This window comes from Mastomys coucha, unplaced genomic scaffold (assembly GCF_008632895.1).
Source record: "Mastomys coucha isolate ucsf_1 unplaced genomic scaffold, UCSF_Mcou_1 pScaffold11, whole genome shotgun sequence".
Lineage (NCBI taxonomy): Eukaryota > Metazoa > Chordata > Mammalia > Rodentia > Muridae > Mastomys > Mastomys coucha.
Genome location: NW_022196893.1, coordinates 17053327 through 17065953, shown reverse-complemented (window position 1 = coordinate 17065953; position 12627 = coordinate 17053327). Strand labels below are relative to the sequence as shown.

Below are 12627 nucleotides of genomic sequence, written 5' to 3'. Positions count from 1 at the left end.
TAAAGCCCTTCTAGACCCTGTCACACTAAGGACCACCTGCTCTTCAGCTGAAGCCTAAATTTCCTAGATGAGAGAGGACACTTCTGCCAGAATATTCTTCTCCTACCTGCCCTCTTGAAGGTGGACTGGCTGTCCCAGTAGAGGTGCCTGAGAAGCCAGCACGTCTGCTCATAGCATTGAGCTGGGCTTATGCTACTTTCTAACTTCTCATTTCAACTCCGTTGGGGGACAGGAGAGCCTGACCACCCTCCTGTCCAACTGCTCTCATCTGTCACTTGAACAAATCAGTTTGGTTTCTGGGGTCTCCATTTGCCATCTGTTAAGTGGAATAGCTAATGGGTGTTTCCAGTCATTGTCAGGGTCCTGAGGGCAGGTTAGAGCGGTGCATTTTGTGAATCACGAGTCTGACTCTCAAACACCATCCAGGCTTCCGAGCGTAGGACATTTCTTCCAGGCAGTCAGCTCTGACAGCTAGTGTTTGGAAAGGCTCTTCCTCGAGGGTGGAGGGCAGAGGGCAGCATTCCTGGCAGTCGGCGGGTATGGCCTGCCAGATGCCCTGGCCCCGCCCAGCAGTGTTCTAGTTTCTGATGTCAATTAGTCCTGCTGACTTCATCAGGGAGGAAGCTTGGGAAGATAAGCAGGCGGGCCAAGTGTAAACAGGAGCATAGGCTCCCGAAGAGAGGGGAGCTCAGAAAGGACTAAGACTGAAGGTGCTACTCCCCAGGGGGGGACCCAATGGGAGGGACTAGACAGGATCTCAGGAGCCAGTCAGCCCATGTGTGAGAGAACCTGGCCACAGCTGGTTAGAGTCCCAGATTTACATGACCCCGAGCATCAGGTCTGAAACTGAGTGGCTCAGCTTGGCATATGACAGGAGGAGAACCGTGTCTAGTTCCTGAGGGCTCCAGGCTGCTGGAGCCGAACCTAAACCCTGGTCTTCCCGTTCATATAGCCCCTCTAAACCTGGGGCCAGGTGTGTATACACCAGGCCAAGGACAGGCTGGGGCATCATTGGCGGTAAGGGAGTCAGGCATGGGTTGAAGTTCAGGGACAGCCAGAGGCCTCAGCAAGCATAAAGAGGTGGCTGTGGGTAAGGAGAGTGGGTAAAAACTTTGCAAATAGCCATGTAAGAAGGTGTTTGGATCAGGGCCCAGTAAGGGAAGGGTATACCAGTCAGGTAAGAGCGAAGCCAGAGAGCCTGGGAAGCCGAGGGGGCGGGGGTGTATCTGGGTGTGTGTCCCAGTGCAGAGACCCACATCCCAGGACTGATCCAGGCTGTGCTGGTGTTTCCAAGGCTCTGTCAGCTGCTTTCACACCCAACAATTGATGAGCCCCATGGGGACTCAGAGGCAGCAAGGGCCTGGCAGATGCTCTGCGTAGAGAGCATCCTCCTTTCCTTAATCCCTCCCCGCCCCCCCTGCGCCAGTGCTATACTCATCATGGTCCTCGGCCTGGAGGGCCTGAGCCTTTCCATGCAGTCTACCTCAGCTTCCCAGAACACAGCCCTCATTAGGCTGCCCTCCCCTTGCCAGAGGCTCCCCAGGGAGTCCTGGCACTGTAGCTACCCAGGCTGTCAGGCTAACATGCTAGTTGGCCAGGGTCACCACAGAACTTTTAACATCCAGGAAGCCCAACACCAAGAGTCCAACCAAGCTGGTGTCGCCTGAGGCCTGTAGATGGCCATTCCTCCAATGCTTCTCATAGTTTGTGTTCTATGTACACACCCCTGGGTCTGTGTTCAGATCTCCCCTATACTAAGTACACCAGTTGACCTGAATTGAGACTACCTTAATGGTATAATTTGTTTGTACATATGTGTTCTTATGTGTGCAGGTGCACATATGTGGATGAGTGTGTTTGGAGAAGTGGCAACCTCTGTCCATGAACTAAGCTATTGCCCACCTCCCTTAAAGCCTTCAATGACTCACCTCTTTAAAAGCCCTGTCTCCAAATAAGCCACTATCTATGGCACTCCAACTTAGAGCTTCAGAATTCGAATTGAGGGGGAGGCAGGATACATTTCAGCCTACAGTAGCCACTGGGAGATCCTGGTTCTCATGAGTGGGCTATAATTCACCCAGGGGCCCCTCCTCAGGCTCTCTAGTATTTTGTGGTCTGTGTGGCTGTATCTTCCTGGATAGAGCTCCTCTAGGACTAGGGTGGAGTCAAGCCCTCGTGGATATAAACACTTACAAATAAACACTGCATTAATCTCCAGGTGTGGTGGCTCATACCTTTAATCTCAGCGCTTGGGAGGCAGAGGGAGGTAGATCTTTAAGTTAGAGTGAGCTCCAGGACAGTCAGGACTACCCAGAGAAACCCTGTCTCAAAATAATAATAATAATAATAATAATAATAATAATAATAATAATGATGATAATGATAATAATAATAATACCATGCATGTTTAAGTGTGAAGGGGCAGGAGGACGGGAAGAGACCCCAACAGAGAGGCTCTTGTTCTAGAGTCCCTAGCCCCTGCTGCCCTTGCCTGGCACAACCCCTCACTTGTAAGAGCAGCAGCACTGCCAGCAATGACATCAGGTTTCTGAAAACATTTCATGTCCACATTCCCCAAGCCTCATCCAGACAGCCGCGGAAGGAAAGAGCTGGGGCAGCCCTTGCTTCAACTAACCACTGAGCGAGATCAGGTCCAGCTTGCTCCAGGGTGGGGCTAGGATTCTGCCTGGGTCTAACCAACACTCCAGGGCTGTCAGGGAGCCTACCACTGGGCTGGGCTTCCAAGAAGCTAGTGAATCATGGTTGTCCCTGCCCTACAGATGGACACAGGGCACCGACAGGATCAGACCTGTACCTTAGCACTCTGGTACCAGGCACAGGCAAGGTACCAGAGGCACAGGACTTGGCCAGCTCCGCCTCAGTCTGCAACATCAGGAAAACTGAGGAGGGAGGGCAGGAGCCTCTCCAAGTCTTCTTGAAAGCTGACCCTGCTGTGAGGCTTAGCTCTGTCACACCAGAGCCCTGTACTCTTGGACCAGCTAGTGTGTCTGAGGAGACTCTTCCTTGGTCAGATGTGAACAGATGCCATCATGCAGCCAATATCTGAGTGACAACATTATGTGCAGGGACATGCCCATATGCCCATGAAATTTTCGCAGAGATGCGTAGATATGCTTTGCGTGCAGTGTTGAATTCTGCCCTGCTGTGCCTTGGGACGCTTTAGCTGGGGAGAGACGGAGTCCAGGAAGACCTTCCTGAGGTGGACATGTTGAACTTTCCCATGTTAAGCTGCATCCGGAACAGCCACTCCGGTTCCCTGGGTCTGTTTGGGAGGGAGACAGTCAGGTGACTGACACGAAGACTCCTTCTCCTGTCTCTCTGGTGGCTGTAGATCCACAATCATCCACATATCCAGCTTTCACTCCCCTGGAAGGCAACCCCTGTCCTCTCCCTCCCTAGCCGTCCTTTGCCTACTGGGACCCAACCTGCAGGACTCTTGCTAGCCGCCAGGAGACCAAGACCTAAAAAGAGACAGATGCCCAAGGTCACATCGCTCGTGGGCGCACACCGGCAGTTCCAAGGCTTCCCATAGCCAGCACAGGACCGCCCGGACATTTCCGCGCTGCTGGGAGTCCGCCTGACCCTTTGCAGCCCTCCCTACCCCGTCTTGCGTGCAGACCTAGCCGAGCCCAGGGGCAGCGAGAGTGGCAGACTAGCGTCTTTCAGCGAAGTCAGCGGCTCCGACCGCCCTCCCCAGGTCCCTCAGTCTCCTCCTCTGACCCCTCCCGTTCCTCCCTAGGCCTTTTCTGCTCCTCAACCTAGGCTCCCTCGATCCTCTGTTTCTGATTCTTCTCTGTCCTCAAGTCCAGCCTCTCTTGTCCTCACCCTGGTCGCCTCCTCCCGGATCCCCGCCACCCTCTCTGCGTACCGGGTGACGCAGCGCCGCCTCCCGCTCCCGCCTCCCCGCGCCACCGCCCGGCAGACTGCAGGGGCCGCTAACGGTCCCGCGCACCCCCCCGGCGTCCGCGCGCCCCGCGCCCGGCGGACGAGGCCGCGCCGGCGGCGATGGGGGCCATGGGGGCGGCGGAGCCTCTGCACTCGGTGCTATGGGTGAAGCGGCAACGCTGTGCCGTCAGCCTGGAGCCCGCGCGGGCTCTGCTACGCTGGTGGCGGAGCCCGGAGCCCGGGCCCTCCGCGCCGGGTGCCGGTAAGTGTGGCCATCCCGGGCTGGTGGGGCCGGCGCTGCATCCATCCCTGGCCTGCGTAGCCCGAGCGCTCCGGGCAGGCTGGGATGGGGCGGAACTCTGAGGGAGGAGACCCGGAGCACGGGGAGAAGCGGCCGGGGTACAGAGGCGCGGGGAATCCGAGACGCAGAGCCCGGGTGCCGGGCAGTCTAAGTACTCTGCGGCCTCTGGCGGGGATCCGTCCGGGTGCTGAGAGCCCAGATACTCCTGGAACTGGGATGACAAAGCCTCTGGAGGTGCTGGAGGGGGAGGGGAAGAGCGGATGTCCACAGCCCCACCCCCCCACCCCGGAGCATCCGCGGGACCCCAGGGCTGGTCTGTTGCTGGTGCTGCCGTCCGGATGGCTCTGGTACACCTGGACAGGACTGGTTTCTGGTCATCTCCTTCCTCCAATACAATGAACCCAGTCCAGACACTTGCTTCTCTATGGGAGAAGCCCAGTGGGGCCCTGGCAGGGACTTCCTGCGACTAGGCAGTTGAGCAAGGGGCTTTGACTTTCCGATGGAGTGTGCACGCTTCTCAGAGGCCCTCAGGGTTGAAAGAGTGGTTGCTTTAGGCCAGCTCTGGGAAAGACGCAACCCACCCGCAGTGACTGAGATGGTGCAAGGACACTGGAGCCACTCTCCCGGGCTTTGCTGCAGGTTGTCTGGTAGCTGAAGGATTGGCGGAGATTTTCTTTTTTTTCTTTTCTTTTCTTTTTCTTTTTCTTTTTCTTTTTTTTGGCTTTTCGAGACAGGGTTTCTGTGTATAGCCCTGGCTGTCCTGGAACTCACTCTGTAGACGAGGCTGGCCTGGAACTCAGAAATTCGCCTGCCTCTGCCTCCCAAGTGCTGAGATTAAAGGCGTGTGCCACCACTGCCTGGCCAGATTGGCGGAGATTTTAAGGATGTCATTCAATCCTCCTTAAAAGGAGGATTTCAGAAGATTGTGTGTGGACACCCGGGGGTTTGGGGGGGCTAGGGCTATCAGTTTCATTCATTCCTTGCTCATTTTGGTTGTGTGTGTGTGTGTGTGTGTGTTTATTTGTTTTGAGACTGTTTTTCTATGTGCTTCAGGTCAGCCTCAAACTGGTATTATAGATGTGTGCCACCAAACCCAACTTTTCATTTCCTCTTTCTTTGCTGGGAATGATAGAATCCAGGGCTTGTGGCTTGCTAAACACAGGCTTTACCACCAAACACCAAACATCCCCTGCAAGTTTCCCTTGAGTGTCTGCTAGGGATGGACCTGGGGATTCTAGCCTAGTGGCTGATGGAAGGAGGCCTTTTCCACTTAAGGAGGCACAGAGGGACACATGGGGACAAGGGCATCTAATGGGCTTGGGTCCTGAGAAGAACCTCCGAGAGTAGGCTTGAGTCCCAAAAGGGTGGTCACTCACCAGTACAGGATGGGCTAAGCAGGCCTCACTTCCTTGATGGTGCTTGCCCAGAGAAACCTGCAGAGGCAGAGTATTTGATGGCAAACTGATAAAGACCAGAAGAACCTCGAGACAGGGTCACAGTTGGTGGGGAAGAGCTGGAGAGTAGGGGCTAGGACTCCCTCGGTCTGGCAGGCTGAAGTGGGCATTGGTCTTTATTGTGGGTATCAAGGGATGGTGGTTTCCAGCTTAATTTTTTTTTAAGATTTATTTATTTTATGCATATGAGTACACTGTAGCTGTCATCAGACATACCAGAAGAGGGCATTGGATAGCATTACAGATGGTTGTGAGCCACCATGTGGTTGCTGGACTTTGAACTCAGGACCTCTAGAAGAGCAGTCACTGCTGAGCCATCTCTCCAGCCCCCAGCTTAATTTGTTTTTCTTTTGACAAAGACCTGGTGATCTCTTCAGGGAGGATAGAGAGGAGAGACAGAGAAGAGTAGAAAGAAGGTAGTTGACCCAGTCTAGGGGGGGACGATGGAGGTAGGCAAGGTTGGGTGAAGTGGGGCTGACTGTCACCTTGAGAAGGCACCTGTGGGAGAAGCATGGTGTTCTCTATTAAAACTTATTGAGAGGGCTGGAGAGATGGCTCAGTGGTTAAGAACACTGGCTGCTCTTCCAGAAGTCCTGAATTCAATTCTCAGCAACCACATGGTGGCTCACAACCAACTCTAATGGAATCCTATGTCCTCTTCTGTATTGAAGATAATTACAATGTACTCATATAAATAATATAAATAAATAAATCTTTAAAAAAAAAACTTGTTGAGAGTGGGAATGGCAGGAGTCGGGACTCCCTGGAGGACACTCAGAGTTTCAGTTGCCATCCATTCCTTTATTCACTCACTCACTCATTCTACCCAGAATGGCTTTGTGGGTAGTTGGGGCCATAAGTACTCTGGCATTGTGCTAGGAGGCTCTGCAGCCTGAGCTGCAGGTAGTAGGGCTAAGATAGCCTCAGGACCAACCTGGTTTCTGGCGTTGGGCTCAAAGCAGCATTGTCCTTAGAGTGCCGTTCTGTGGCTCAGCCCCTGGGATGACCCTAAAGTTCTTCCCAGGTGCCCAGCACCACCTCCCAGAGCCATGTCTCTTTTGTTACCGCTTTCTTTATTACCGCTGTTCTGCCTAGGCCTGAGTGGGTTGAATTTCAGGTAAGTTTCTAGGGTCTAGAATCTAGACTTAGGGTAAGAATGCTGTTACATGGGGGTGCTCAGTCTGTGTGAGCTACATCCCTTCACTCTGGGTCACACCGACACGGGCTCCAAGATGGGGAGCTATTTCACAGGAGAGCACTGGCTCTTCTGGGCCAGGGAGGCCACGAAGACAAGGACAAGACCCATTCTCCTTTGTGAGATGTGGGGTGGGACATCACCCGTCCCCGTCCCCCCCCCCCCCCCCCCCCCCCCCCCCCCCCGCCCCATGTCAGCGTTGACACAGTCAGTCAGATGCTCTCATGGTTTCCGGTGAGAAAACCGTGAGAGCCTCTAGGCTTAGTTTGCGGGCATTGTCTGCTTGTTGTCAGCTTGTTTTTGCGGGCAGGTGGCTTTCGCAGCTGGCCAGCTCTGTGTGTATTGTGTATTGCGTCACCCCTGTGAAGGGTGCAGCCACTTTTGTGTAGGCTCATTCATGGCCACTTGGGTAGCAGCCCCAAATAGACCGGTCTTCTTTAGGACAGGCTGCAAGGGACCCTTTAGTAGGCTGCCTCAGAAAGCACCCTGCTCACTTCCCCTTTCCTGATGCTCTCCGCCTCCACGGTGAAAACAAAAACAAAGTTGGCAAACTGTGACTTGGGGGTGGGGGTGGGGGAAGGGGGGTCATCTTGGCCCCCGGCCGCCCCACCCCCGTGTTTCCAATCCCCAGAGAAGTAGACCTACTTTAGAATAAGGTGAGATCTGAGTCTGTGGAGTCAGAGAGCATGCTCTGAGTAGTTCATGGCACGTTTAATTCAGTTAGCCAGTGGCACTTCCAATCTGCCACTCCCCAGGTGTGTCTGGACACACCTGAATTGCCTGGGCTGGGAACCTTGGGCAGAAGATTGTGCAAAAACAGATTGCAAGACCTGTGAGAGGCCGGCAGCCCTGAAACTCACAGACAGCCCTGAGGGACACTGTGCAAGCAGCTGGGTAGGTTATCTCCTGCTCCGTCTGTCCTCTCCTGCTGTAGGCACGAGAACTGTAAGATACATACGGATTACTTGTTCTCTAGGCGCCTGGCACACAGTAGAAGGAGGCTCTGAACCCGGACACATACTCTTTCTGGGGCGGTTGCCACGCTCGATGCCAAGTGCCCAGCAAGTGAGATAAGGACTCAGCCTTGGGAGGGGGAGATCAGCCCAGGAGGAAGCTGAGCCAGCGAGTGCTTCTCCGCTTTTCCCGGGCCACAGCCAGAGCGGAAGTGGGGCAGACTAAAGACAGGAAATGAGGGGGGCTTCTCTAAGTGGGTCACTGGTTGAACTTGAGGCAGTCTGGAGTGGCCATCTGGCCTTCTCCCACCCACCCCCCGCCCCACCCCACCCCACCCCGGGGTGCAACAGGGCACACTATCAATTCTGCATTTGTTGCTTATCAATGGGCTGAGTTTCAGAGTGTGCTGAAGACTCAAGGGTGGCATCGGGGCCCCTGCCTTTGTGGGGAAAAACCTCCTTTGTCTTCTTTTTTTGTAATAGTAATTTATTTTGTGCATATGAGTACACTGTGGCTGTCTTCAGACACAGCAGAAGAGAGCATCAGATCTCATTACAGATGGTTGTGAGCCACCATGTGGTTGCTGGGGATTGAACTCAGGACCTCTGGAAGAGCAATCAGTGCTCTTAACCACTGAGCCATCTCCAGCCCCTCTCCTTTGTCTTCTACCAGCCCCGCCTTGGGTGCCCCAGAGCTGGCAGTGAGCTCAAGGGCAAGTCACTGCTGTTTTTTGCCTACACCTTCATCATTCCCCCACCGTGGGCCATGAATAAGCAAGCTTACAAAAAGAAATCATGGGACTGAAGGTCTAGCTGAGCTGCAGAGTACATATCCACACACACAAGGCCCTAGGGTGGGTCAGCAGAGTACATATCCACACACACAAGGCCCTAGGGTGGGTCACCAGCATCCTCTTGCAAAATAATAATAATAATAATAATAATAATAATAATAATAATAATAATAATAATAATTTTTTAAAAATCCTGAAAGCAGGGCTGGAGACAACATGGCTCAGAAGTTAAGGGCATGCACCGGTCTTGCAGAGGACCCGAGTCTGATTGCCAGCACCCACATTGGGCTGCTTACAAACACATGTAACTCTAGCTTCAATGGGCTCCTGTACTCACCTGTCCATAGTATCACAGACAGAGACATCACTTTAAAATAAAAACAAATCTTTAAAAAAAAAATCTAAAAAGCAGAAAAAAAGACTTTAATATCATACAGGCAGAGTGCTTAATGGTTGGTGTTTCCGTGTATGTAGAAACGCATGGGGCGGGGGTGGGGGAGCTAGGAAAGAAACAGGGATTTCTCATATTATAACTTGCTGCTGTGAAACATGTTTTGTTTTGTTTAAAGAGCGGCTTCACTGAGATCTGATTCTCCTGCAATAAAATCCTCATATTTTAAGGGCACAGTTAGATGTGTTTTGATAGCTGCACCTGTGTAAGCATTGCCAAGCTAGAGCATAGGAGCCAGAGCCCAGAACCTCCCCCACCTGCAGTTCTGGGGCCGCTCTCTGCCCAGCTGTCTCCAAGGGCTGGGTTTCACTGCCAGGTGGTTTACTGAAACACAGCCACACAGAAACAGGCAAAACTCCTGACATCACTGTCTCTCTTTACTGGTTTTAAAAACTATCTATCTATGATTAATTCTTGACTTAAATAGTGTGTGTGTGTGTGTGTCACACACACATAGTTTACACATTGTTGCATTCTTGGACTTGTCTCCACCTTTGAGTGTGTGTGTAAGAACAGAAGAATTCTGGGATCCTTTGGGGACACCTGCTTTTCTTTCCCTTGGGCGCAACTTTAAAGAAGAAAGCTGAAAGCCGGGCAGTGGTGGTGTACGTCTTTAATCCCAGCACTTGGGAGGCAGAGACAAGTGGATTTCTGAGTTTGAAGCCAGCCTGGTCTACAGAGAGAGTTCCAGGGCTACACAGAGAAACCCTGTCTCTAAAAACAAAAAAACAAAAAAGAAGAAGAAAGCTGGACCAAGCTAGATTAAGGAAAAGGTCTGTTTTAAGATTTGCTTGTGTTGCATTTTATTATGTGAAAAAAAATCACTACTACCTTTTTGTTGTTGAGGTTTTGAGATTGAGTCTTGCTTTCCAGCCCAGCCTGGTCTATGTAGCCCAGGTTGTCCTCACACTTGAAGAGGTCCAATTACTTGAGCCTCCTAAATGCTAGAATTAGAGGCATGAACCATACTGGGCTTTCCAGTACTTTTGTGAATGATTTGTGAGAGTAAATTTTTTTTAAAGTTGGAGCCAGGGGGATTATAGATGTTTATTCAAAAGCAAATTCTTTAAAGAAACCCGAGAACCTGTGGATGGGCAGCAGGCCTTCTTAGCCTACGATGAAACAAGAAAGGCTAAACCATATGACAACATGAAAATTGTAAAACATCCATATAGTCCCAGCACTCGGGAGGCAAGTAGATCTCTGAGTTCAAGACCAACCTGGTCTACAGAGTGAATTCCAGGATAGCCAGGGCTACACAGAGGAAACCCTGTCTCCAAAAGGAAAAAAACAAAAAAAACAAAACCCAAAAAGATGGTGCGTGCATGTGCTTGTGTGTGTGTGTGTATGTGTGTGTGTGTGTGACAGATATGATAACAAAGCTTAAAAAGTAAAAAAAAAAAAAAACTTTTAAGCATCTATGAAAAATTAAAGGCAGGTCTCATACCACACGTCTATAATCCGGGGATTTGGAAGGGAGGGGGGTCACCACCAGGGCCAACTTGGACTCTACAGCAAGTCCCTGTTTCCAAACAAAACAATATTGGTAGGAAAGTGGAACCAGGCATGCAAGTGCATACCTGTTATCCCAGCACTTGAGAGGGATGGAGGCAGAAGGACATGAGTTCAAGGCCATCCTGGGTTACATAGTAAGATCTTGTCTCCAAATAGACACTCCAAATAGACACTCCTCCAAACGACAGGAAATGGAAGAGTAGACAGTAATAGACAGCTTGATGATAATGGATAAATTATTGATAAATAAGTAGATGGTAGAAAGATGGATGGTAGATGAATGATAGACATATCAATAAAAAGATGGCTGATAGATCATTGGTTGATAAATTATTGATAGACAGGTGAAGATAGATTACTGATAGGTAGATGATAAATAAGTAGAAGATACATACATAGATGTATGATTGACAAGAGATGCCATTCACAGAAACAGATCCTGAAGTGGAGGCCACAGAGATGCTGTCTTCAGCCTGTGACTGGGAGGTTAAGCCGAAGAGCATCCCTAGTAGGGACGCTTCAGGGGCCTCAGGAACCGCCCCCAGCTCCTCTCCGGGAGTGAGGGAGAGGCGTGGTGGAAGTAACTACTCTGGTGTTTTGGGAAAACAATCTCGATATCTTCAAAATTTGAAAATCCTTTTCTTTGACTTAGCATTTAATTTTTTTTCTTTCTTGGTGCTGAAGGTGGAAGGAAGGCCTCACACATATAGCATGTCGGCTTTGTAAAGGAATGCCACGCCTCCACCCCACACCCTAAATCCAAGTAACACAAAAGATACTTTTGAAGATACAATGTCTGTGTTTGTTGAGACCTTGCCAATATGTTTACTTTACATTCTCCAACCCGCTTTCCTTCTGGTCACCACCCCCCCCCCCCCCCCCCTTCTCTCTGGCAGTTTTTTAACACAGATCCCTCTGTCTTAATGCTCTTCATTGGTAGCTGCAGCCTGTCTGGATCTGTCTCTGAGGTGTTAGCTTGAGGCTCTCATATTGGTCCTTTTTCTCCCACTTTCAACCCCTGACTCCTGAAGGGCTTGAAGGACATGGGCCGGCGACCATTTCTCTGTGGACCCCCACAGATCTTGACCATGGAGCCAACACCACTACTGCTGGTACCGGCCCGTGGTGGGGAAGCACCTGGTGTGTGGAGCCAGTTCTCATCGTAGGGAGCAAGCCCGTTATGTCTGGACAGCTTGACAGTGTCTACCCCTCTGGGGACCCAGGAAGGGGTGACATAGCTGTTGGTTTAACTTCTTCCTGCGACTCCAGGCATTGTGTGGTCTCCACGCTGCCAGCCTGTCTCTGCTGTCTCTGAAGAGTTGGTTCTAAGTGTCAGCCTGGAGACAGCCAACATCTCACACAACACAGAGGACCATGAGCCGGCTGCTTTCGTAGGTGGGCTCTTTTGCCTGTCAGCTTTCTTTTCTCTGGCCTAATTCTTCCTCTCTTTTCTCAGCTGAACCTGGTTCTGTTCTTTTGGCCACAGACTGGTTCAAGTAACCGCTGCCTACACGCCCATGATCCTCCTCCCTCTGATTTTGGCCTTGGATCCTTTAATGCTCACTGTTTCCTCCTGTTGGAACACTCCTATGATGGATGAACCCCAGGCATCAGGATGGGGAATTAGAAAAAACAATCACCCAGTTCAGTCCTCCTGGCTTGTCAGTGTTGCGGGTGTCTACCGTGCCTCTGTGCAAACACAGCTGCCCATCTTCCAACGGTGCGTGTCCAGCACCTTCTCCCGTGACACAACCCTGATCCTAGCTCACATCCCCAGCACAGCTGCATCCCTGGCACTTCTCACCATGGCCCTCTCTAATGGAGGTGTTTTCCTTCTACTTTCCCACGTAAGCCTTAGTCTCACTCCTGTCCTTCCTGATTCAAAATACGCTTTGCCCTTCACGGGGCTTTTCACGGGGCTGGCCCTTTCTTTTTGTCTCTTGTAATGTGTTCTTCTTATCTCCCTCCTTCTCTGGGGCAGGATCCTGCCGCGGACTGGGGTTTCTTGCGGGGTCCCTATTCCGTGGGACAAGGGATTCTGGCCAGGTGGGCACGGGA

At 51.5% G+C, this 12627-nt stretch overlaps 1 protein-coding gene and 1 long non-coding RNA gene across 3 annotated transcripts in view; one reads left to right on the top strand and one right to left on the bottom strand.

Annotated features, from left to right (window-relative positions):
- Positions 1-2537: 2537 nt before the first annotated feature.
- Positions 2538-4358, bottom strand: LOC116077549. Of its 2 annotated transcripts, XR_004113273.1 has the most exons (3): positions 3890-4358; positions 3447-3482; positions 2538-3283 (listed from the first exon to the last, which is right to left on the bottom strand). It is a non-coding gene; the product is annotated as an uncharacterized LOC116077549 (long non-coding RNA). The 2 variants fall into 2 exon arrangements; XR_004113271.1 differs by having other exon boundaries at positions 3447-3920.
- The window catches only part of Cerk (ceramide kinase), a 48874-nt gene continuing 40138 nt past the window's right edge, over positions 3892-12627 (top strand). Inside the window, exon 1 of the mRNA XM_031352161.1 lies at positions 3892-4168. Within this exon, the coding sequence (XP_031208021.1) occupies positions 4027-4168 (142 nt within the window). The 5' untranslated portion in view covers positions 3892-4026. The remainder of the gene's footprint in view (positions 4169-12627) is intronic.